The sequence below is a fragment of the Thunnus thynnus genome, chromosome 2 (assembly GCF_963924715.1).
Source record: "Thunnus thynnus chromosome 2, fThuThy2.1, whole genome shotgun sequence".
Classification (NCBI taxonomy): Eukaryota; Metazoa; Chordata; class Actinopteri; order Scombriformes; family Scombridae; genus Thunnus; species Thunnus thynnus.
This window is the reverse complement of record NC_089518.1, coordinates 24,450,772-24,477,447: the sequence shown is the minus strand read 5'-3', so window position 1 is coordinate 24,477,447 and position 26,676 is coordinate 24,450,772. Positions and strand designations below refer to the sequence as shown.

The 26,676-nt window shown below is 39.3% G+C and overlaps 1 protein-coding gene across 3 annotated transcripts in view; it reads right to left on the bottom strand.

Annotated features, from left to right (window-relative positions):
- grid2 (glutamate receptor, ionotropic, delta 2) overlaps nt 1-26,676 on the bottom strand; it is a 229,831-nt gene that overhangs the window by 139,901 nt on the left and 63,254 nt on the right. For all 3 annotated transcript variants that reach the window (XM_067612160.1, XM_067612168.1, XM_067612177.1), the window contains exon 6: nt 23,158-23,277. In XM_067612160.1, the coding sequence (XP_067468261.1) occupies nt 23,158-23,277 (120 nt within the window). The remainder of the gene's footprint in view (nt 1-23,157; nt 23,278-26,676) is intronic.

The following is a 26,676-nucleotide window of genomic DNA, read 5'->3' as shown; positions in this document are numbered from 1 at the left end:
CTAGTTTTGCTGTGTTAATGTCTTTGCTTTCTTCCTCTTCTTCTTTTTTTGTCTCCCCCCTCCATTGCCACTCCACCAGTTGATTGTATATTGGCAGAAAGCATGCCACAGCAAGGAGAATTACTAAAAAACAAACATAAAAATTTTAGAACCTCCTCTGCTGTTTCAGTTGAACATTATTTCTAAAATAAACATTAGAAATGTTCTGATATTATACACATTCAGGCAAATATCATGGTATACATCATGCTATAACTAAGAACATAAGAGAATTCTACACTACCTCTTCCTTTATGGTATGTGGGTAAAAAATTGCAAAAAAATTGCACACACCCATAGATAATCAGTTGAGTTTGCACTTAATATAAAACACCTAATGAGCATAATAGCATGTTACTTTCATTTGCTCTTAACAGGTCAATGGCAATCATACAATTACTGTTGAGTGTTATCAATAATTCCTTTGATCTACTATTTTTTATTTGTTCATCTGTAAGATAATATTGTCTGCCATATTTGGAACAATAAATATCACTTAATCCAAACACACCGTACTTAAAACTTCAAACTGCGGTGGATTTCTTTGCACATGCATGAACAATTTCAATGTTAACACCTATAAAACCCTGCTTTTAACCCTACCCTAAATACATCTTTATCATTTGATTTCTCAGTTAAATCCCGTAGTTTTGCTAAGAAAGTAGAAAATGACACCTAGCAAGTCAATTTAAACAACAGCTGCCCTCTGATAGTCAGTGTGTCAGTCAGTCTGACAGGTGGTCAGTTTGTTCAGTGCAGTGGGCAACTAGTCAGCTAACCAGTGAGCTGGTCACTCAGTTAGTCAGTGAGTGTGACTAAGTTGTTAAAAACCTTGACAGGTCTGGTAGACAGCTGACTGCTGGGCGTCATGTACTGTATCTCTGAAGAAATGGACACTGACATTCTGTGTGTGTGTGTGTGTATGTGTTTGTGTCACTCGTGTGGACAGTTAGGGGCTGTTTTGCAGCCACTCTGGCAAGACGATACACTTGGCACCCCTCACTTCTCAGCTGTCCAAAACTCACTCACTCTCTCTCTCTCTCTCTCTCTTTCTAACACACACACACACAAGCACATGTTCAGTCCTGTCACCCGTCACTCTGATTCCTGCTGTTCACCGAGGGCCTGTCTCTGAGCCTGGTTTGTTCAAAAGCAGTCGTTTTGTTGCATTAACACAACTCTTGACCTCTCCCGAAAATGACACTGTCTAGCAGGAAAAGACAACAGGCACAGAAAAACCAGAGATTGAAAGGGAGGGAGAGTGATGGATGGACAGATGACCGGGGAAAAGAAATAAAGAACATCTTCTACAGCAGTAGATAAATACACACATTCAGGGAGGACGTGGGGTAAGATCAGGGTTAAGTCAACAAAAAACTAGGTTAAAGCCACCTGCAACAGCAGCCTTAACATCATAAGGAAGCTAAGAGAAGATAAAGTTGAACTAATGTGGTATAAAGAAGTACATCCACCTTTTCACATCAAAACAGAATTAGAATTCAATTCAGGGCACATAATGCTCTTCTCTTTGTTCTCTCCTATTCTCTGCCTAGGGCTTTCCTGCCCAGAAAAAGCTAATATATATTTTCAGGTGCACTGCCCTGGGAAGGGCAACTTTTCCCCATTCAGAATATCAAATGTTGAAGCAGTAAATGTTTGAGAAATACTTACTGTGACAATGAAGAAACTTTTAAATGTGAAGTGGGTGTCTTCATCTAACAAAACATATGATGTACAATAACTACAAATATATAACACAAATTATGGCATTAATTTGCTAAACAGGGCTTCTGCCTTTTGTGCACCCGGCAGAGAAACAAACTCAACAAGGGCGTAAATTGCCACGAGGGCGCCACAAGATAAACACTCAAAACCACTTAACTGATATCAAACATTAACTTTACGTTGCACATCTTACTTTAGTTTATTTAATCTAGTTCACAGAAGAGCTGTTTAAGTTAAATATCAGCCGAAATGAAATGTCTATCTTCAGGAATCATACAACATACATATATCCATCCACTTCCCGTGGAGTCAACCAGCGGAAATATGGACAGTGCCAATCTGACATTGCAACTACATTGTGGTCGGAGGGGGCATTATCCTAAAATCCTGTCTACAAGATTCAATCACTTTGTTGCCACCTAGCATCTACAATTATCTAGTGCAGCCCTCTCTTTTAACGCTACAGCAGGACCATGGTAACGTAGCAGTAAAGCTGACAAATGAAATGAGAAACATCTGTACTCAGTATTAGTAGTCAGAGTGTCCACAAAAATGAAAGTGAGTGTACACACAGTTTATGCTGTTCCTCAAACGTACATATGACCGATAACTGAAATTATCTCCACTCTCTCTTTATTATCTTCATATTATTAATGGGCCCCTTCTTTATTAATGTGCTTTGCTTAAGGCAATAAAAATATTTCCTCTTTAGACTGTTTCCTAACTCTCATTTCACCTTTCCATCTGAGCAAATTAGAAAGTGCTTTACCACTTGTTATCTTTAATTTGACCATGGAAATATCTTCATGAAACCATCTTCACACCGTTTCACAAAGTCACATATACAGTTCCACTGGAGCATTCAAGGTTTATCAACAATGCCTCTTGGAAATTCGATGTATAAACTATTGTGTTTTGCAGAAAATGTAATAGCTGCCTGGGTTATGTCCATCTGCTACATTTTTCCACTGAAAACACAGAGGTTGTAGAGATCAGGGTTTGCAAATTGAGTACACAATGTTTAGGCAACAAAAGTACTGTGGTTAGGGAAAAACTGTGGTTAAAGTGAGTGTCCTGTCACCTGTTTCAAGTCTACACCCATTTTTGCCATTTTTGTCTTTTTTAGGGAGGGGCAGGGGATCTTTGGGGGGAGATAGCAGGTCAACAGTATATGCCACATAGAAGGGGTTTATATCATCTGAAAGCCAGGAACCTGAAGATTAATTTGAGGTGCAGCTCAGCACTGTGTGTCAAGTCGTTCTAGTCATAAATCTATAATAAACATTGTGTTTTGGTTAGGTGCCTATTCAAATTTTGAAAGTTTAGAGTGTATAAGGACTTCAGGCTATGATGGAAGTATATAAATGGCCATTCCCATGCTAATTGTTTCAGCAATTTTTGGGTTGATACCATTTGTTACACAGATTTGGTGCAAAATTTAACCATTTTTGACCACTCGAGAATTGATAAAAATGGTCAAAAATCCCTTCAAAATACCACATGAAGACATCAAGACCTTGAGGAACACCAAAGAAAAATTCATGCTGTATCACAAACTTTTGACATTTGGAGATTTCTGTAAGAATTGCATTTTTCAGTGATTGGATGGTGAGCACTTCTGCTCTGGAAATGGCTCAGAAGCCCCCTTATTGTCAATGTACCTAGAAAAGCCAGACATCCTCTGAATGTCCCAGTTCTCTAGTTTGTGGCTTTTTTCATGGGGCTGTGGGTATCCTAGAGGTCACAATAGGTCATTTTACACAGTGAGGTCAAGTTTAAAAAAATGGTCTCACTACAAAGAAATGGCCACTGTGGAAACCAATATGATCACACATGAGTACAGTTGGGCTCATTGAATCCACACAAGTTTCAGCTTTCCAGTAATACACAATATATGCAATTTTAAGACTGTTAAGGGACCCCAGTATGCAGAAATATTCAAATACACAATTTTTAGAACAGGAAAAAATAACACATTTATACTTTATGCAAAAAACTGCATGGTTTTTTCCCAAAAGTGCATGGGAATCCATGTATCCATAGAAACCATTTTCATTCAGATATCTTGAAGTGAGAGGTCGAGGGACCCCTTTGAAAATGGCCATGCCAGTTTTTCCCTTGCTAAAATTTAGCCTAACTTTAGAGTGTTATTTAGCCCCCTTCCTGACAAGCTAGCATGGCATGGTTGGTACCAATGGATGCCTTAGGTTGTCTGGTTTCATATGATACCAGTATCTTCACTAGCTTTAAAACTGAGCCGGCTAGAGGCCTAGGATGCCGGCGTCCTTGTGGAGTTTAAGAGGTTAAGACCACAATCTTTCTCTAACCTTAACCTTTGAGCGCCTACAGACAATAATAACAAACAATATCAAGCTTTAGCTGCTATGAGCAAATATTGTATTGCAAAAGCAGATAAAAACAAATGAAATATGGCATGACAGATAATTGAAAACATTTCGTTTCGTTTAGGATAAAAATGTCACTAAGGTGGCATAATGTTTCCCTCTAAATGTAATTTCTAGGAGACAGAGATTTAATACTTTTCTCAGGGGTATCCCAGCAGTAAATGTTGTGAGAGCCTTAACAAATGTGGAATCTTTATATGTGTCCTTCATAACCTGCAAAGTGGAGTAAGGTAGCCCGCAACAAAGTGAAGTACAGGGAGGGCAGCTGGAGTTAACGGCAGCAGTAATCAGTAGAGAAGTTAGGTAAACACACAGGAAGAGAGGGGAGCTAATCCTCTGGTGAGTTAGCTGTGGTATAACCACATGGGGAGTAAAGAGTGATTTAAGGGAACTTGAGATGGAGTAGAACGGTGTCTGTGTTTGTGCACAGTAATCTTGTGTGTGTGTGCGTACTGAATGTGTACTCATGCTGTTTGTGTACACAGTATGTGTATGTCTGTGTGCTATGTACATAAGCGTATTTTCTGTCTGTAAGGTTTATGTGTGTCCACCGCTATGTAAATATCTTAAATGTGTATGTGTAAGTGGCGTGTGGGTGGGTGTGTATTCACACACTTGTGTATTTGTGAACCACAGAGGCATGCAGTGCAAGGCAGACTCTGGCTGCTGTAATCCGAGGTTTACACGCTGTAATGCTGCTGAAAGCCTGCAGGCCTAGCTGGCAGAGAGAAAGAGAGGGAGAGCAAGAGAGAGAGAGAGAGAGAGAGAGAGAGAGAGGGACATTATAGAGGAGACAAGAAAGAGATGCTATATGAAGGGCAGTCATCAGAGAATTTGACTTGTAAATGGAGGGAGTTAAGTCTAGATGTAGACAGGGGAGAGGGAAGGACAGAAAAAGATGCACAGTAAGATGGATACATTTGAAAGGGGAGAAAGAGGGTGCTGATGGAGAGAGGGAAAGGTTGGAGGAGGAAAAATACTGTTGATATAAATTTTATCAGATTTTTTTTTGTTAGGTTGCAAGAGCTATTTAGTAAATTTAAGAAACTTTTCTGCCCACACTCCATCTGGCAAAAAATATATTTTAACTGACTATTTTTACAAATACTTCTGGAAACCTCTGCTCTGTCGGCCCCGGACTACTTCATAGCCAACTAATTTTTTATGTTTCAAGATAACAAACAAATTTTGTTAAAAAAAAGTAATGTACTCTATATTTGATAAGTGGTCCTTTCTTGGCTTAAGTGCTATTGCATGGTCAGCTGTGCTAATATATAATGTAAGTGATCACAGAAAGATTTGGAGGTGCCAGGCAGTTTGTTTCTTGACATTACTGCTACGTTCATGTATTGAGTTGTTGAATTCACCCACTTTTTTGTCTGCTTTTTCAAAAAGCTAATTTTCGAGAATGGAAAACACTGACTTGTCGAAATTGGAAGATTAAACAGAGAATAGGATAAACAGAGAAAAGTTAGTGTTTGCAAATTTATCAGCATTAGTTTGGACCTGGTCTGAGGCTTGAAAATTAACACACTGACTGACAGACCAGGGGCAGAGCATGGATTTTCACACACTAAAATAATTCAGGGAGTTTTTATCCTATAAGGGCCTATTGTGAAGCCATAGAAGCCTGACCGAGAGAGAGCCAGAGAGACAGAGAGAGAGAGAGAGAGAGAGTGTGAGAGAGACACAGAAGGAGATGACGGGAAAGGAGATGAGAGGAGAGGAAATGAAATGAGAGAGGGGGGGGGCTGACAAGAGGTGGAAGAAGAGGGAGGGATAGATGGATGGCATATCAAACCAATGCAAATCTGTTCCCCCCACTGTAATCACTTTAGTATGTGTAACCACACACACACCCAGGAACATACACACCACAAATCCTTATTGCCTATGCATATTGAGCCTATGAGAAAATCTACTGTAGGCATGTGGTGATTCACTCAGATTATTCCATGATATGATTGTTTTGGTATTCAGTCCCCTGGTACACTGAGATAGGCTGTGGTGCAACGTGATCTCATGGGATGGCATATAAATAGCACGCCACTTTTAAGGACATTTTGCATGACATGTCTACACATTTTAAGCTTTTCGTGTGTCATTTAACAACGTTGGTTAGGTTTAGGCAGAAAAAAATACTTGTTTATGTTTACTTCACGTCACTTCCCCTGTCATTAGAACATAACTACAGGTTGTTTTTGGCGGCCGAGTTTATGACCTAAATGGCATGAAATGACACACGAAAAGCAAAAAATGTGTAGTCATAACATGCAAAATGACTTGATGTGTTATTCTTACCAGGCTGTCTGGTGTCAGTGTATGCGCGCCAAAAAAAAAAAAAAAAAACTGGAGCAAATAAAAAAGTGACAAAAATAAAGAGATTAATTTTCTTATTTTCAGAACTCAAATAGATAAAAACCTATTTAACAAAATTACAAAAACGTATTAATAGCTTTCATTCAAACAGGTCACTACACATCCACAGGCTTGAGGTTTCATTTCAAGGCCAAGATGGTGCCGCAACTGACCGAGCCAACAACACATTTTGATTAGCAGATAGCTTGCATTCAATTCATTTAAATTTATTTAGGAAGTGCAACCTTTCCCAGTACACATCATGCTAGGAAAACAATCAGGGACAGGTCCCCAGTGCTCAGAGACACAATGTACATATCCACATCCTCTTGTGTAAAGACAGACAGGCTGCAGCTATAATGAAGAGGAGATGCATGAGGAGGGGTGATGATGACCTGTTCTATATCATGATCCGTAACAATAAGGTTGGGTTAAACCAAATATTGTTTCCTTACTGAGATTTTCTTACTAAAGTGGCTCTTAGGGGGTTAACTGCTGCCTGGGGAACTCTTACTATGCTAAGTGTGTATGTGTGATGAAAAAACTTCATACTGAAAATGAGGTCTTGGTAATTATAAGGGGAATAATTGGCTGCTGGTCTTAATAGCTTTGGGCCAATATTTACTGATTATTCAGTGGAAGAGTGAAGAGGCCATGATTGGCCTCTAGAGGCAGGATTATACCTAAGAACTGAAGTCACGCAGCTACTCTTTGTTTCTCTACTGTCTCTTTAGTGTGCTTGAGCCTCTCTAAATTCATGCTTATACTTTAAAGAGCAATTTGAATTTATTACTGACTTTACACTTTTGTAAAGTCAGAAAGTCATTACTGACTTTACACTTTTGTAAAGTCAGCAATATTGGAAATAATGGAAAGAAAATACCATAAACAAAACACATATGGGCTATTTATATAGAGTATCTATATCCATGAGGACAATAAAGAGGAAAAGTAAGTATTTTAGGCTTTCAACAAAAAAATCTGTTATTTGCATAAACTCCAACCTGTCTGGAAATCACAAAACAACTGGATATTGCACTAGTAATTGTGAGTGAGTGCTTTTTGTCTGGTGAGGAGACATGGTTTTACTGTTGAATTCGAGACTGAATCCACAGTCATACAGGATGCTCTTTTTTTAGACAGAAGGATCATGTTCCTGGCAATATGACTGAGTTAAGGACAGGGTGTCGAAGCCGGGACACTGGGAGACAGATGCGCTGATGGGCCCCATCAATTCACACAACTCCTTCATCAGTTCCATCATTGCAGAAGCCTGTGCCTCTTCTGGTGCCAGCGGGAATATTTGTCACAGAGCCAGCACAGATTGAGCTTGGAGAAGATGTGGAAAGTTTATGGGAAATTTGCCAATTTCACAGTGAAATGAGGTAAAGTCAGGTAATGCTATTCACTCACCAAGACACCTGCCACAGGTTCTCCTTACACAACTAAATATCTCGCTGCGCCTCGTTATTTATTTCACCCATGTCTGTTACTCATCCTAATAGTGATCATAACAGTGATATGTTTATGTTTAAATATCTTTGTTCGGCTTGTTATCCTTGTGTATCTTTCTGAAGATTGTTGTGTGTAAGTACATTGAGAGTCAAATTGCTTGCAGCATAATCATACATGGTCAGTAAAGCTGATTCTGATTCTGATCCTGTGGACTATTAGCAACTTTAAAATTACAATGCTGTGTCAATTTAGTATGAGCATGTTATTTTCAACCACAAGTGTGTCAAAAGCAGCACTGGGATCTTCTTGTAGGATTGTTGTAATTTGACTTTGGCAGCCATAATTTTTAAATTTCTCAGTTTTTCAGGTGGGCTTGGCAAACTGCCTTAAAAAAAATAGGTTTTGGTCTTTGCGCTCATCTCTGTCTCTCTACCTGTATATTATTTTAGTCTATATTCCTGTGTGTCAGCCTCCTTTGTATTCTTCAGTTGGAGTGTAGTTTAAATTTTCCTAGGTGGGCAGCTTTGCCCCATACTGAGCTCTGGCCTGGTGGTGTCCTTATGTAGCGAAGCAAGACCTCATCTGTGACAAACACTAATGATCCACCATACCTCAGCTCTGTTTTTCCTTTTATTCTGGCTGGATAATATTAACACACATTGTTCTGTCCCGCTTCTACGACACATTTGTCTGTGTAGAGGCTCACCATTCTGTCCTCCACCACTTTTATTATTCACCTCACTTAATCTCTTTCTTGTTCTTGTAATCCTTGATCAATCTCTCTGCAAAATCAAAGTTTCTGACAAGGTCCCCTCCCCTCATCTTTCTCCAGGCCAGTCGTCTGCCCCTCCTCACAAAGCCATGGTATGTTTAACACGAGGACACAACCTTGGTGTCAGATACCACTGCTCTCTCACTCTCATTTCTTTTCCACCGATCCCTCCCTCATTCTCTGCTGCCACCTTATCAGTGCTATGTTTACTACCAGGTCACAGGCAATTAGGCCTCCCCCTTATCTCTCCTTCACATCCCTGCTCTTGTCAATCCTTTCATCCATCCATCAATCCATCCATCCATCCATCCGCTACGTAACCAAGATTAACCCAAGGACCGACAACCCATCTCATCTCCTTATTACTGTTTTTTTTCTGCCCATCCATCATTCTCCCTCTGTACTCATCTGTCCATACATCTCTCTGACCTGTCTTAAATAAAAACATTATCTTGAGGGCTCAAACATGGCTGCTTCTTCGTTTTTTTTCCTCCTCCTCCCTCCTCCTTCATCACTTCATGCAGCACTCAAGACAAAACCCCCACCACTTTCTTTTTATTTCTCTGAACCTTTATTCTTCCATCCACCCAGTCATGCCTGTCTAACTTTTTTTTTTCCTCTCTCTCTCTCACTACCATAAGCCAAAGTAACGTTGTACTAATAACATGACATCCAAGAGACGAAGAGACCAGGCAGTAATTTCCTTTCTCTGCCTAAATATCATCAGTGTTCATATACAGCCATCTCGCTCGGTCTGAAAGCCAAGATGTATGAGTAGTCACTTGAAGAAAAAACAATAAATGAATAGGTTCATAAATGCTGGAAAATTCGTACACAAACAAAATGTAGAATGTCTGGTTTTTTTTCTGTCTACAAGAATTGACAACGCTTTCAGTACTAAGGTTTAAAAAGAGACTAGTTCCAGTTAAATGCAGACAGGGAAATCACATATCTCATAGCAGCAGAGTGGTAAAGGTTGGTGAAGGGGGCTGGCATCATAGATTTATTATGCTGACTTCCTCAGCACTTTTCTGTATGTTTTTCCTTTCAGGCACAGGGTTTATACAGACAATGCGCTCAGTATTCCAGAAATAGGTAAGGTGCAGAATGAGAACTTTGTATGCACAAACACAATAGCACTGTTATTCCTTCATCCTTTCTTTCTTGCGTGCTTTCTTTCATTCCTGAGAGTCTGGGAGCTGTTATACTACATCGACTCCTGAATTCTTTCATTGATAACATGCAGCAGAATTTTATTATTAGCATCTCTCTATACAGTAGCAGGATTTTTTTTAAAAATCATACTGTTTCAGCTTGCCTATGCTCAGTTTCTTTATGTTATTGCACAGAGTGTGTCTTGGCTGAGACATGAGACGGGATTGACAGTGGAGTATCTGGGGAATAAAACTTCTCCTAGCTTGTCTCAACAAACAGAGAAGCAGATGAGTGGCTGGCGGGCTAGTGTTTGGTGTTACCCATACTGTTTACACAATGGGTGTTTTTGTTTGGCACCACAATGAATTTCCCAATGGGGTTTGTGTGACAGCAGGTAATAGTTAAAAAATGCTGTCTCCCACTCTTCTGCTTTTTCATATTTGTTTGCTTCACTTATTTGCAAGCCCTTCTTTCTCCTCAACTCCCCCCCTTCTTGGTGTCTCTTTCCATGTTTTTTGATATCTCTCTTTCTGTCTCATACACACACACAGCAAAAATTCACATGCACTGCCACACTTAGGCTGATCCAAGGACACCAGAGGCAGTTTGTCAGCTTTAATCAGTGTCCAGTGTCCACTGTGCTGTGGTCACCCAGAATATAACTTGCTGGTCAGTGCATGTGTCTTCGCTCATGATTGACACGACCTTCCAGCTAAAACAAATCGTTGACATCAATCAAGCCACAGAAGAAGCTTGCAAATACTCAAGTATTCATGAGTTCACAAGGATAAAAGCTGTTATCACAAGGGCTGGAAACGTAGCTATTTAGTACTCCTGCCCCAGACACACTTCAGAGAAGGACAGGATGAAAGATAAGACTGAGAACTAAAGCCCTGAGGGAATACTTCAATATTAAGGGAAATATGCTTGTTTGCCGTCTTAATAGGAGTTAGATCAATATCAACTTAAATCTCTGTGCATTCAGTAGCGAGATTGGTCCGAGACAAAACAGAGGGAAACAGCTAACCTTAGTCAAACGAAAAACCAATATACTTTCCAAGTTGCGTTATTTACATGTTGCATCTCGTTAGCTCGTTACCAATACATCCAAGAACCACCTGCATTATCTGAGTTACAGAGCTACCTTTGTACTTCCAATGTTTGTGCTAAGCTAGGCTGAACTTGTCTTCAACACGTCATTTCTACACTGAACGCAAAGAGATTAAATTAATATTAAATCTTTTTATCTTACTCCCAAAATGTCAGAGTACTTTAAGAAGACAATTATGTAGAACAGGCTCAGTCGCCACACATCAAACCTTCACTGTTACCTTATCTTTGTATTGGAAATGACTTTCATAACTTTCACTCAGTTGATGCAGAGCTGGTGTTAGATAGTGGGGATTCAAAATAAAACTAAAAGTTTTGCAATATTAAATGAAAAGCTGCACTGAGGTGCTCTTGAACGCGTAGGCCACTGTAAAAATGAACACAGCCTCTCTATAGAAAGAAGCAAATACCACAATTAAGTGTCTTTTAATTACCGCTAAATGCTGGCTCCAAAAACCTTGCTTGTATTGAAGTGAATGAGAAACCCTCACAACCTCTTATTAGCAATACAAAGCCGTGTTTTACTCCAAGATTCATGGCCTGATAAGATGATGTCACCTCCTCTAACAGTGGCACTGGGATCATGTTAACCTTGACTGACGGGTACCAACATGTCTTCAACAATGAGCTGTTTTTTCCTCACCCCAACACCACCCAGATTCCACCTCAAATTTGGATTTTCTGGCTCACAACAGGATGGCAGGGACCTAATTCTAAGTTTTGAAGTCAAGTGTTAAAATTTGGTAAGTTGAAAATGATAAATATATACAAATCTTTGAGAAATAAATTATTTAATTGGTGGAAAAGATGGGGGGTCTTTCAAACTTAAGCTTGTATTAGAAATGTGTTCTCCTGTACCAGTCTCTGTCATTTCTATATCATGACGTCAGGCTAAACCTCACACAAAATGGAAGAATGATCCAAGGTGAGAGGCTGAAAATGTTAAATGGAGGGGAGGGAAGAAAGAAGGAGAAGGACACAGGGACTCTCTGAATCTTTGAACCAACAGGCAAAGTGTCCCTGTCTGTGTATGAAGAGAGGATGTGATTTGCTTTGTCTTCCTCTGAGAAGTCAGAATGGCCCGCAGATTTTTAACATCTTCTACCCCATAAAAAACACACACACACACACACACACACACACACACACACACACACACACACACACACACACACACACACACAGCCATCAGGTGAGATGACTGAGAAGGGGAGAAGTGGATGGGAAAGAATCTCTGAAGCAGGACAAATCAATGACTTTCACTCTTGCCTCCCTCTCTGGTCTTCACTTTTCCCCTCCTCTTTCTTTTCCCTATCCCACCTTCTTTTTACCCCTGCATCATTTACTGCATCTCCCCTTCTTTCTCTGCCCACCTCCTCCATCCTTTCCGCAATCTCCCACCTGGCCTTGAGGTAGGGGAGACACGCTGAATAAAGATACATGCAAATCTACCTAATAGGATGGAAAATTGGGGGGAAATAGGGATCTTTCCCCTTGGAGGTATTTTTTTCTCTGTCACTATCTTTCTGCCCTTCACTCTTTGCATGTCTTCATCCCGATTTGCTTTTTCTCTCTCTGATTTATTTATTTTACTTTATTTCCTCTCTAACTTACTGTGTCTGTCTGACTCACAGGATGCCGATCTCCCTTTCTGCCTTTTTTTGTGTGTGACTCACTCTGTACCTCCTCTCTAGCCTCCCTCTCTTTTGTCATCACCCTCTCCATCTCACCCTGCAGGACCTTTTTACATAATTGTAATAATCAGTTCCAGTAGTATTGCCCCCCCATCTAACCTCCCTTAAATAGCGCTGGCTAACTTGCCCTTTAGAGCTGCATCCTCGCTATTTTGTTCTATGATCAAAACATGTGTGAGAGGTTGCTGTACACTATCTGCATGCTGTGTGTAAAAAATCAGAATTCATTTAACACCTTATTATGACCATTTTCCTGTTAGCAACTGTGGAGTATTTGATATTATCAGAAAATCTTGATCTGGCCTTTAATTTAAGTCTTATTTGGTATTTTAGGTCTGAGTAAAACTTAACTGTGCTTCCTTTGGAATACACATGCACAGTTTCATAAACTGTTTAGTGATTAGTGACTAGTTTGCACAGACTTTTTCTCTAAACTATATGTATATGTATACTTTACTTACTTTAATCACTTCTTTAAATGCACTTCCACAGATTTGTGTGCAATTTGTGTGTAATTTTGGATCATATCAGAGCTGAATTTTAGCCGTGCTAGCTGCACTGGTACAATGTCAGTTGGTTTGTCGGTCTTCCGCTTTGATCCAGAAAGAAAAATCTCAACAAGTATTAGATAGATTGCTATAATATCTTGTACAGACATCCATGGATCCCAGAAGATGAATTCCCTTCTCATCCAGCAACACCAGCAGGTCAGAGTTTTCACTTACCCAGTAAAATATCTCAGCATATACTTGATTGATTGGTACATTTTTTACAGACATGGTTCCTAGACAATGTATCCGGATGACTCTGGTGATCCCCTGATTTTTCTCTAGTAACACCATAACTGTGACATGCAGTATGGGGTTTGGAGTGAAATATCTCCACTGCTATTGGATGGATGGAAATGAGGTGCACACCTCAGGATGAATTGAAATAGTGACACCGTACACGTGGCACTGCTGTCCCTATGTACTATAGCCTCACAGAGACACTAGTGCGACTGTGTAACAGCCATTACACTTACTTCAGACATGTTTGATTTGAACAGCTGCTATCAGGATGAATCCCTGTGCACTCCTGCGCTGTGAGCCGTAATATTTGAACAGGAACCAGCAACAGGATATTAGTCTGTGAGCCAGAGTGTTTGGGAAGGAACCAAAAAAAAAAAAAAAATTGCAGAAAGTTGCTACACATGTGTCTTGGGAGTACTGTGCTGTCCAGGGCAAGAGCTTGTGTTCTCTCCAGGGCAAATAAGACAAAAAACCATGCATAGGCAAGTCCAGTCTTCTCATAGTTTGTTCAGACAGACGTCCCCATAGACTACAATGTCTAAGAAAAGCTCTTTAAAAACAGAGCTCATATCCTTCTATGACACTAACCATAAAAAATGAAAATCAGTTGTGTACTGTGAATTCGAGCCTGTCATCACAAGAAAAATGATAGTGTAGGTCTGAGATTCAGCCGGCAAAAATGAGCTATAGTTACGTTCATGCCATCTAACAGCTGTAGTAATTATGATGCAGTTCAGATGACATCAATATAAGGTGACTTCCTTATTAGGAGGAGGCGGGTGGGTAGGATGGCTAGATAGTTTAGGCAGAAAGGCAAAAAGTGGACTTAAGTGCAGGAGACCCTTGTCCGCTTTTCATTATCTGCCGCGAGTGTCATGTTTCCAACCGCGAGTTGTGTTTACTGTTGCCCTGACGACAAAGGTTACCTTACCTTAAGAAAGTACTAACCATGTTTTGAGTGATCATTTTAACCAAAACCATGATCTTTCCTTAAATCTAACCAAGTGGTTTTTGTGCCTAAACCTAACCATAGCACCGTCACACCATAATTTTTTAACAGTGATTTGTAATCATTTTGGGAAGCAGCATATTAGTGTTATGCTCCTGTGGGTCGTTCTGAAAATGCCATCCGTCCTATAGAGGACGCTGAAAACACTCATATATGTCATTTTGAGAGTCACTGGAAATAGACCTATTCTGTTGTTTCGGTATGAGGAGGTGTTGGTAAATTCAACAGAGCTGGAACAAGTTAAATGAGAGATTTATCTCCTTGTTCTGGGACATAAGCTCACAAAAACTCACAACTATTCTTGCAACAAGTAGATACACTATAGAGAAGCTTGATTCAGCTTGTGCATCCCAATCCATAGATTAACATGTGTGTCTGTGGAGAATATCTTTTCTCTGTTATATTTTATGAAAAAGGAATATAACAGCATGGTGTGTCACTATAGCTTAGCCTTCTGAAAAAGACTCTGTCAACAGTAATAAACTCAGTTTACAACTCAGTTGAACTGCTTAATGTTTGATAGAAAATCTCCTCTGCATGCATGTGTATGTCCTTGGTTGAGAGGAATGGAAACCCAGTGTTTTCTCTACGTTACATACTGACGGTCATGCAGGCTGACATTAATTGTCATGCAAAGCCAAAGGGGTTAGCTTAGCATTTCCAAACATGCCAGAAGATTTATGCAAATGAGTGTGTGTGGATGGGCTTTCGTGTGTTGCTGAGTGAACTGTAGCTATTATCTGTTTTTGAGTTGGTGGTCACATTAAGTCATCACATTTAAAAGAATGTCTTTCAATCTTTCAAAACATGTAATGGAAGAAATGTTTCTTGCAAGATGACAGGACTGTGAGGCGGCTTCCAAGGTCTTGTGATTTTCTGAAGTCACTTAACGTAATTTACCACATATGTCAGAGGAGACTGGAGATGATAATTGAAGGTGACCCCAATTTAAGAACACTGCAGTTTGCAGGCCATTGATTCTTTTAAAGAGGGAGAATATTTCTGTCTCTCCTCCAAATGATGGAGAATATGTGCTTACGTCAGAGAGAAAAGGGAGCTTGAGCATGTGCGAGAGAGAGTGTAATGGTTGTGACTCTATTATGACCTGTGCTACTAGGTCTATCAGGATTAGATCATCTATCTGTGTTTTTGCTGCCTCTCCAGCCCTGTTTCATTTTACCCTTGTCTTCATCACATCTACCCCTTTCCTTAATTTAGCAACACATTAGTCTTTCTCCATTCACTCATAATCTCCCCCTTTCCCTCCCTATCCCCCTTTTCCCCTGCTTAGCCACAACCCTTTTTTTATTGTGCTGGTTCTCAGGTATAAATCTGATGCCGTTTTTCCTCTCTGAAGTCATTTAAGATGTCGCAGATAGCTAACGAAGCAATTACACATGGCAGACTTGTCGCCTCTATATAAGAGAGCAGTGGAGCCTGGCATGCCTGAAGATGTATAGAGATACAGATATAGGTTCCTGTGTATAGCCACTGAAGGTAATGGAGCAGAAAGCCAATTCTACCACAGTGTAGCAGTAATAATTATGACCGATCACAGGTGTCTACTATTATCATTATCACTAGACAACTGTATGCATATGTGTGAAGTATGATGGGGATGAATAGCATTACAAGGGGTTGAGGACTGAAAGAGGTAAAAGAAGATTGGAATGAGTTGGAAGATGACAGGCAGGATAGAGGAAGGGAAAGGAAAAGAAAAGATTAAGAGAGAAGGGAGTTGTGGATAAATAGAGAAGTCCTCAGAAGAATAACTTAATTAAGGCAAGATAGGGAAACAAAAAAGCAGGATTGTGTGCATGTCATTAGTGAGACTCTCAACAGGGATAAAAAAAAAGACTGAAAGAGGAGACAGAACAGTGAGGGAGGAAAGAAAATAAAGCTCAGGTTAAGTGGTATTCTCAAAAGAATGTAGCAATAATACCATAATTAGGGGAGTATATGTATACAGCACTGTGTATAGCAGTGGAGGCTGGTCCATAGAGGCAGAGGAGGTTGATCCTCCTCTATTTTTTGAGAGGCAAAAGGGAGATCAAAATATAAAAAAGAATATTTGGTTGAAATAAACCATTACAAATCTCAGCATTATTTATAAAGTATTTTTTCTCTCTTCTTTGGAGAAAATCCATTACTGAAATTCTGTTTAAAATGCTTCAACAGTGACACCTGCAGGGCGGGAGGAGAAAGGGCAGTGTGTGAAGTGGTGGTGGGAGGGGCGCAATTGGTGGAGGTGGAGTGGGGGACAGAGGAGGACGGGTGCCTGCTGTCCTCTGCAGGGTGGGATCTCTTACATTGGACTTAATGTATTTCATTTTCATTTTTTTTCTGGACAGACAGCATGTCGCTAACGTTAACAGGGATTCTGAAGAGCAACGATCAAACCAGCATCTAACGGGTCCGATGTGACATTTGAGTTATGTTTACCTGCTGTTTAATGTGCTTTTTTTCGCTGATCCTAATAATGATCTGATCCGTGACTCAAATCCGTGATATGATCCAAACCATAAGTTTTGTGTTCATGTTAACACCCCAAGTGTTAACATGTCAGCTTTGTAGACTATATTCTGTATGTTGTGCACATAGATAAGAGTGTGTAAGTCATGTATTTGATACATGCATTAATACTTTCTGATGTGAACCTACACTTTTAGATCTGTGAATGTTTTTAGTGTTCAATCTTTCTAGTATTCAGCACTGATCTGAACCTGTATCACATTATAAGCTTTGTGCTACTTTATATATTTCTGTATACTAAGAAATTATATAGGAAACACGTGTAAATCATGTGACATGTTGTCTGTTTTTGATGAGACCATAAATTTGTTGTCACAATAGAATAATACTATCAATTTGAATTTCACTTTGTTGGTAAAATGACACATTTGATCCACTCCATGGCTAAAATGAGCACTTCTAAGACAATATGTGTATGCTAAATGTCTTTAAAGAAGCAGCCTTTACACCACTCAAGCAAATTGTTTTATTGGCATATAAAATTGCCCCCCACCCCTCCGATTTCATCAGGTGGGACAATGATATAGTTTGATGCAGTTTGTTGTAAGATCGCATGTTGGTTTTCCCCCTGTCCTCCCCAATTTTTTGAGTCACCAGCCGCCACTGGTGTATAGTTAGTATTATCAGGCACGCGCACACACACACACACACACACACACACACACATATATATACTTTATATCTCAATACCCCAGTGGTTGCAGTGGTAGAGACGGATTCTTCGCCTGTTGTCCATGATTCAGAAATCTTTAATTCAGATACTGAATGGCTTGCCCATAAAAAATACATGGGGATGCACCCATTATCCGCATTTTTCATAAGACACATAAGTGTCATGAGAGCAGTCAGGTACAAGAGAAATACATTTGACTTCATATGGTATGAAAGTTGAGGTAGGACAGAGAGAAAGAAAGAGAGAGTGATGGTCTATAATTTATTCAGAAAAATAACCAATGTTAATTTAATTTGGTTCAAGAGTAAGACATGTTTCTTCCAGGAAAGGTCATTGTCAGGTGAAACTTCAGTGCCCACAGCTGTTAAGACACAAAATTACCACAGAGTAAAGGTTAAATAATAGAACGAAGATTTCTCTAAGGAAGGTCTTGAAATGCTAAGGATCAAATATTCATCAGAAACTGTATTTCCTCAAAGAAAAGACAGTCGTCAATTAAAAGCCAGGTCTCTGATAATGTTCAGGGGCCTGGTCGACATGAATGAATAAAGGCCGGGCCCAAAAACAGGCCGGGGAAAAAACAATGGTGGATAAACTCCTGTTGCCTGTTGTATAATTATGGAGATAGATTTGTTTCATAATGATTTGTGTGAACAGATCGACAATCTGTGTGTAAATGTGTAATCTGTAAATATAAATGCCTTCCACAAATACAAAAAAAAAGATTTGTAAACTCACAAAAATATTTTGCAAATATAAAACAGATCTGCAGATACACAAACAAATTCCACAAAAAAAATATAAAAAATATCTGTGAATACATTAAATTAATTTGCAAATAAATGGCATTTGTGAATATCTTCCTAACATTTAAAACTTTCAAACAAGCATTTGTGAACTCAGTTTTTATTTGTGAATCGAAAAAACATTTGTGGATCACTGCTCTACGCATGTGAATTTGCTTTTTACACACATGGACTTTTGAAACAAATTTTCTGCCATTCTGAACAAAAATCCACAGGTACCACTCCGCCATTTTCGGATCGCCTGCTGACAACATCATTTCCGCATTTCAAAGTAAGAGCACGCAGTCTTTCTATGAGCTGTTTTTTTGTTTGTTTGTTTTTAATAATCAGTGATAAGTAACGTGCATTCATTGTTTCATGTTAGAGTCATACAGTGATCATTAATGTGTGTTTATTTGTGTATATTATCTGGCACACACTTTCATACATATTTCTGTTTCAGTATGAAAGGCACGAGGATGCTTGTGGGCAACGTTCAGCTCTCTAAAGTGGTGGCTTGGCTGCTTCTTCAGTTAGCAGTTATCAGCCACCTCATCCTTTATGTTTTTCATTTATTCTCCCAGGTTGGTAAAAGTCACAAGGCACTTCACATCTTATTAGTAGTATACTCTTACTAATGTAGTACCGCACCGTGTTTAGTTTGATTACATTGTTTCAGTGAGGCTACCTTAACTGTTGTAAGATATGACGTAAGTGGCAGCACCCTGGTTAAGGTCTTTGATAGAATGGCTATTGCTGTTGATAGTTGTTTTGGTTTAGAAATGTCGTATTGTAGTTTTATTGTTCATTGTTAATATGTAGATTCCGCTAGGCTAACATTAACTACTGAACCGGCATCTGTTGCCATGGCAACAGTAAACATTGATGTAGCGAGCTGGGGGAACGAAAGCAGGGTGTTGGATACATTTTAACTGTATGAACGTAGACTGCGTGTTAACAGCTGACCTATCGGATGTGTAGAAGAACACAGAACATTAATTAACATTAGATCCTGACTGATGCTATCGGTGTGTCAGAGATTTAAATAATCACTGAAGTTACGCTACTGTGTAAATGCGCACAGCATTTGTGTATTTGCAGATCCGTTTTATATTTGCAAAATATTTTTGTGAGTTTACAAATCTTTTTTTTTGTATTTATGGAAGGTGTTTATATTTACAGATTACACATTTACACACAGATTGTCGATCTGTTCACACAAATCATTACGAAACAAATCTATCTCCATAAACTTGGCTAAGCCGGCAAGCATACATCCATGAGCATTCTACCTGCATGCTACAGCTAAGTGGTGCACTGCCGCAGCTTTCGGAACGCTAGAATTAAGAGTAAGTGGATTACCGGTACTGCAGTAACAAACATTTATCAGAGCAAACGGAAGCAGATCAGAAAACAAGGAGGCTTTGTACTAAAATATGAGCAAATATACTTATCAAAACAGGGAATTAGAAATAAAGGCTTCTCTCTAATATAAGCCTTCTTCCAATAGAGGCCTGGTACCCTTTGCAGTTGAGGTAAATGAAGGTCCTGGCCTCTATTTGAGGAAATATGGTAACCTTTCCATTATGTAACCGTGGAGAATGTTAAATACATGCTAATGTTAAAATGTTGGAACACTGAACAGAACAGTGGAATTATGGGAGATTTTCAAGAGATTTTCTACAAAGTAAATGTATGACAAGACAAATATAGCAACTGCCAAAACAATAGTCCCTTCTCTGGGTTTGATTAAAATGCAACAGCTCCCTAAAGAGGAATGTTGCCTTCAATCTGTAAAAATGACATTAAACTATTCTTTCATTTGAAGGTTGTTTTTATACTGCCATTGTTAATATTTTGCAAATATCAAACTGAACTGAGAAACTTGTTTGGATCTGACAGCTCCCCTGACCAGTGGCTGTCATTAAAAACATCCACTGCACTTCACCCCAGCATCTGCATGTTAATCAGCCACACTATTGCTGCTGCTAGTTGCTTTCTTACAATGATAGCAAGTTGATTCATTAAGTATGGGGTCATCGTAATACTATTCTTATAATATACCAGGAATTTAACATATATTTCATTATCCAGTTATTTTGTTGCCAGATGTGTATGGGTAACACTGATGGAGAAGTTTACACTAGTTCTACTGGGATTTTGCCTTTTTTGCTTCCTGATTGAGAAGAACAGCTACTTTGAAAAGAGTAATTACACCAAGACCAATTCTTTATTTTCAAATGAGTATTCTATATAATATTTGTGACTTAAGCTGTCATTTGTAGCTAATGTAACTTCAGTTATTATGATAAAATGCCATCTTCACTGCACAGTGGTGATACCTTCAGTATAATAAGCCTCAGAATCAAGTATTGTTACTCCATCACTATATAAGAGAAGACAAATCTGGGTTGAAGAGACATGGCAATACTTTTCATAGATTTACATCAAAGACTTCAATGACCTTTAACCTTTCTTTTTTCCTTTTCACTCCCCTGAAGAAAAGAAATCGTGCTTCGTTCTCTCTCTCTCTCTCCCCTCTCCCTCGCTCTGTTTCTCTCTCAACCCAATCGGTCAAGTCAGACGGCCGCCCAACTAGAGCCCAGTTCTGCTCAGGGTTTCTTCCCGTTAAAGGGGAGTTTTTCATCCAGCCGCTGTTGCCAAGTACTTGCTCATGGGGGATTGCTGGGTCTCTGTGTTTTAAAGAGTACTGTTTAGACCTGCTCTATGTAAAAAGTGCCCTGATGTGATTTGGCTATATAAATAAAAATGATTTTGATTTGATTTTTTTAAAAATAATTTTACATACACATCAGTTCTTGTCCTTGTCCATCACAATGAAAAGGTAACGGGTCTGACCTTGTGTTGGATACTTAAAGCCGACATTTTCCATAACATCTTCCCAGTTGCACATGTGAACATGGAAACGCAGGTAATGGAATGTGCGAGCAGTACGAGATGGATGCCATTGTATGTGCCACTGCTTCCCTACGGCTTTAATATCCTTTTCACTTTTCACACATTTATTCACATACTGGGTCAGGTTTCTCAGGCTTTTCTTCTCAAGTGGTGGGATGGTCAGAACCAGCTTATTTTCACTAACCGTTTCTCCAGCCTGACATATATGTGACCTACATTTATTGCAGGTTACATGCTGTGTATGAAAACCATTTCCTAGGGCTCCACATCATTTGGAAAGGCTTGATTCACAAAAGAAAGTTAATATCCAGACACTCTGAGAGGAATATAAACCTCTCTTTAGTCATTTGATTCCATGTATAAATTTAATTGAATCCCAACGACAGTCCAACAAATGTTCAGATTATTAAGGGAGACTGTGGCAGGAATACTGTATAACAAGTGCCTTAATTCCCTCAGAAGTAATTATGCCCTCTGATTAGGGGATTGTGCCTTAATGTAATTATGCTGTGCTTTAAAGATTAATTTTGTCTGTGATGGCATGCTGCGTTATGTTGGTGCCTCACCACATTATCCATAATCACAGCTCACTATCTCAACTGTTATCTGTAAAGAGATCCCTCTGGTATGGAGGACAGACATGGTGTGTGTGTTATTTATGTTGCTGATTGTGTATGTATGCAAATGCGCGTACATGCTGCACCTGTGCACACAGATGTGTCTCTGTCCAAAGGACTTTTATGAAGGATTATGCTTTGCAAGTCTGGGTCTCAAATGTTAATCCATATCTGCTGTTTTCATACCTATTTGCCATAATTCACCAAAACGGAGTAGTCAGTAACATCAGGGAAGCCTTCAGAGATCCCAGAGCCACCAGAACATTAACAAAGCCATGAGAAAAGGAAAATATATATAATATATATTGATATACTGTAAGTAAGTATCCTAATCCACACATGAATTCAGGAAATTATACAGTAAGTACAGAATTTAAACTCCAGCTTTGAGTTTACTGCACCAGCTGATGATTGAGAGGCGTTAAATGCATTTCTAAAAATAGTGCAGACAGACACATACAAACTCATGACTGCACATTTACACAGCCATTAAAACACACATATGCATACATACACACGATCAATAAACAAACAGTCTTATGAATATGTGTGAGCATGCATGTGAGGGGAAAGGATGTCTTTCATGGGGTCTGTTAAAATTCATTATGCATGTATCATTACCAAATACCACTTGAAAATGCTTCTAATTAATCCAATTAACACCAAGCTCTATTGAAGGAGAGGTGAGCTGCTGGGCTGATGCTGCATCCTGCTCGTGCACAGAAAAAAGTACGAAATAAACAAGCAACTAACCACAGGAAAACAAAGACGGGGACTAACTGTGAACTAAATAGATAAAAATATAAAGAAGCTATTACTGCTTCTGTGCATTTGTTGCCTCAAATATTGATGGTTTAGAAAAATGTAATCCTATACAGCACAATCCAAAAGTGAATACATAAAGGTAGCAGGGCTGTACTCTGCTACACAGGGGTGACAGCCGCAAGGAAAGAAATACCTGAATAAATATGAGATGAAAATAACGTTGAGAGCAGGTGCAGTGAAATTCCACAGTAAATCCAGGAATTATGTAAATCCACTCTGCCTGTAAGAGCAGAAATTATTCCCCCTTCACCCACAGCAGATCAGCACACAGGGGCTCTGTTTTAACTACTTACCCTACTGACTCCTCGTCCCCTATCTTCTCCATAATTTGTTCCCAGGATTTCAAAGAAGATGTTGGGGTTAGTGCCGTTGTCAGTGAACTCCAGGAAACTGGTGAGGCCGCTCACTCCAAACTGCAAGGACAGGGCAGGAAAGGAGAAATGTTTTTTATTTGATTACTGATTTATTTTACTGTTATTGTCATTTGGTGATACTGATCATTAAATTGTGGCCTTCATAGCTCTCGTTGTAATGACTCTCAGGCTCAACATCAGATATGATTAATCATGCAAGCTATTCACAGTGAAACTTAAGACACAAATTATCCGCTCATGCCTTATAAAATGATTACCGGTACTGAATAACAAACATGCATTTGTTGTAATACACAGAAATACAGACAGGTGACTAATTAAAGGAATAACTGGTACAGGTCTGAATGCTTGACCCCTACAGTGAGGGGATCTGGTGGTTCCACTTGTCCCCTTAGAGGGAAGGGTCACTGCAGATCAATACAAAGTTGTTCTGAGTGATCACCTTTATCCTACGAGGGGTCACTGAATGGTTTGATGAGTATGAAAATGATGTGAATCATATGCTATGGTCTTCACAGTCACCAGATCTCAACTCAATTGAACACCTATGGGAGATTTTATATTGACGTGTTAGACAGCGCTCTCCACCACCATCATCAAAACACCCAATGAGAGAATATCTTTTGGAAGAATGGTGTTCATCCCTCCAGTAGAGTTCAGAGACATGTAGAATCAATGCCAAGGCACACTGAAGCTGTTCTGGCAGCACGTGGTGGCCTAACACCTTATCAAGACACTTTATGTTGGTTTTTCCTTTTAATTTGACACCCGTCTGTATGTGTGACCTTGTGTTTTCACACGTGTGTATGCCTGCATGTTTGCATTTTTCTGTGTCCAAGACAGTAAATGTTTGGTTTTGCCCTTGGTGGGAAATCACAGTTCAAAGTAGGTTCAGTGTTGTTAAAAATGGAGCAGTCAATAGCACACAGAGATCTGTGTAAGTACCAGGCTGATGGAAACAAAAGTGTGTGTTTGGAGCTATTGGGTATTTTTTGCGGTAGAGGTGTTGTGTGTGGAGAGGTAGATTAAGTCACAAGCTCTCTCTCTCTCACACACACACACACACACACATACACACACACACAATCTTTACCCTGCCTCCCGGTAGTGTGACCAGTGAAAGTGACACTGTGAGTCAGTGAAAGTGACACTGTGTCTGCTTCAGGGAAGGAGAGGTGTTATACTCCTTAATATGACTCATTCTCTTCATTTGTGTGTGTGTGTAAGTGCTCACAGACATGTGTTTGAAACATGAAACATGATTTGTGCCATTTATGAGTACACAGTATACAGTATTTCATCTTTTTCAACCTAGATTATGATTGGTTAAGTTACTTCAAACCATAGATTGTAAATAAAGATGTAAATAGTGAGGTGTGATGTCACTCACTGGTCTGCATTGGAACTGGTTTGAAGCCTAGAGTTGCTGCTTGTGGTCAGCGCCATATTTTCTGTTTGGAGCCAGGACCTTCCAAATAAGGAGTATCTTGTTTTTGCCAGTGACAGGCTCAGATTGGTATTATGTATCTGACAACATTTTGGAAAGGACCATACAGAGAAATAAAACATTTTTTCTTCACCTTTTGCTTGATCTGGTCTGTTTTCTTATTATGTCTAACCAAGTCTCACTCAAGGAGAAGTCTCATTCTGAAATCTTGCGAGAGTTGAGTTTTTGTCAAAATCAGCTAAATATTCAGCTTCACGGAGCTGGAGAGACGAGTGCTTAGCTTAGTGTTATCTAAAAGATTTTCAAAGTCATGACTGAAAGCCAGGGAAAGCAGCAGGTTATCGAACGTTCAGTCATGGCTGTAAATCAACGCCCATGTGGCAGATATCATCAAGTCATATCAAGATATCAAGTCTTCAAATCTTATTTTTGGAGCAATAAATTCCAAAATAACCACCAGCACACTTATTGGAGGGCCTGAATTTAGCGATTGAGACCACAATCACTCATTTAAAAAATTATTGACTTAGTATTTCTAGAGAGAAGTTTATGCCTTTTGAATTGGAGTCAGCTGGAGCCAGGGATTTTTTTGGAGGCAGCATCTAGAGGCCGTCCATGGTATTGCACTTTAAGGTACCTCCGCATTGGCTTCAGCATCAAACGATGGTAGTTGCCGCATGCTTTAAATCTACGTTTACTGATCATTTGGCCTCTTAGTGGCAGCAGAAACACTGTAAACGTCGACTGTAAATGTTGACATTTTTATCACCTTTAAGGTTCAAATGACTGATCACAGGCAGTTCAACCACCTAACTCTAGTCTCTTGCTAAATTACACAGTGGTAACAGCCCTCAGCTGAAACACTCAGACATACTTTTGTGTGTGTGTTTTCTGTGTTAGGTTCTAAGAATTATCTGTCTAAAACACACACATGCACGTGCATATATGTGTGTATGCGTGCATATGCCTTACATGTGCATATGTGTTGATATGTATAGAAATAAAGGGGAGAAAATTATTGCCTTTATGAGTATATACTGTATATGATGCAGTTCATAAGTGTGTATAAGATGTTAATGTGCTATTTGGTTTATTATTCTATATTGACACACAAATATATTGTTACTGTATTCTATTATTTTATTCCACTGGGATAACCACACACACCCTTACCCTCAATAAAATACGTGTTTATTTGCTTCCTTGCAAGCTGGATGGGGGTGAAACCCACTCGGATACTGTTCATTGCCTTTCATAATTATTCAGGTAATTAATGCTGGCAGCTCCGTATTGGCACAATACATTCACAACAATTATCTTTCTTTTAATTGCACCCTGCAAGGTTTTGATGTTGGTGAACCCCTACAAACACAATGAAAGCCAGCATGATGGAGAAATAAGTCATAAAAGTTACAAAAGTTCCACAACTCTCACAAACAACAAAAGCAGGCTGGTGGACAACAAAAGTAGTCTCACAAGTGCAGATTCCAGCAGTAGAGGTGAAACCAAACCTGACCCCCCTCTCTCTGACACAATACACTGCTTTTCCACTTGGCATATATACCTACGGTCTCTACCAGCACTATTAGCTATACAGTGAAGAGTACATGGACACCCGCACAATACATTTAAATATAAATATAAATATACATATACAAATATATAATTACAATTTAACCTTACTAATACAAAGTACAAATGACTATTGCCTAATACAGATAAAATAAAATGGATAATAAACTGGAAAAATACTACGCAAAAGCCAAACTTCACCAAAAAAACCCTCTACCCACTCCCCTCCCTCTTCCTCGACTTCTTGGTTCAGCCTAACAAGGTAATCGACATCTGCTGGAGTCCTGTGGCTGAATTCTGACATGTGCACACCATGAAAACACAGAAGTACACCTCAAAGAGAGAGTGATAAGTAGGGGTTCCCGAAATAGAAGCACAACATAACAAAAATGAACTTCCTGTATAAGTCTGTTTTGCTG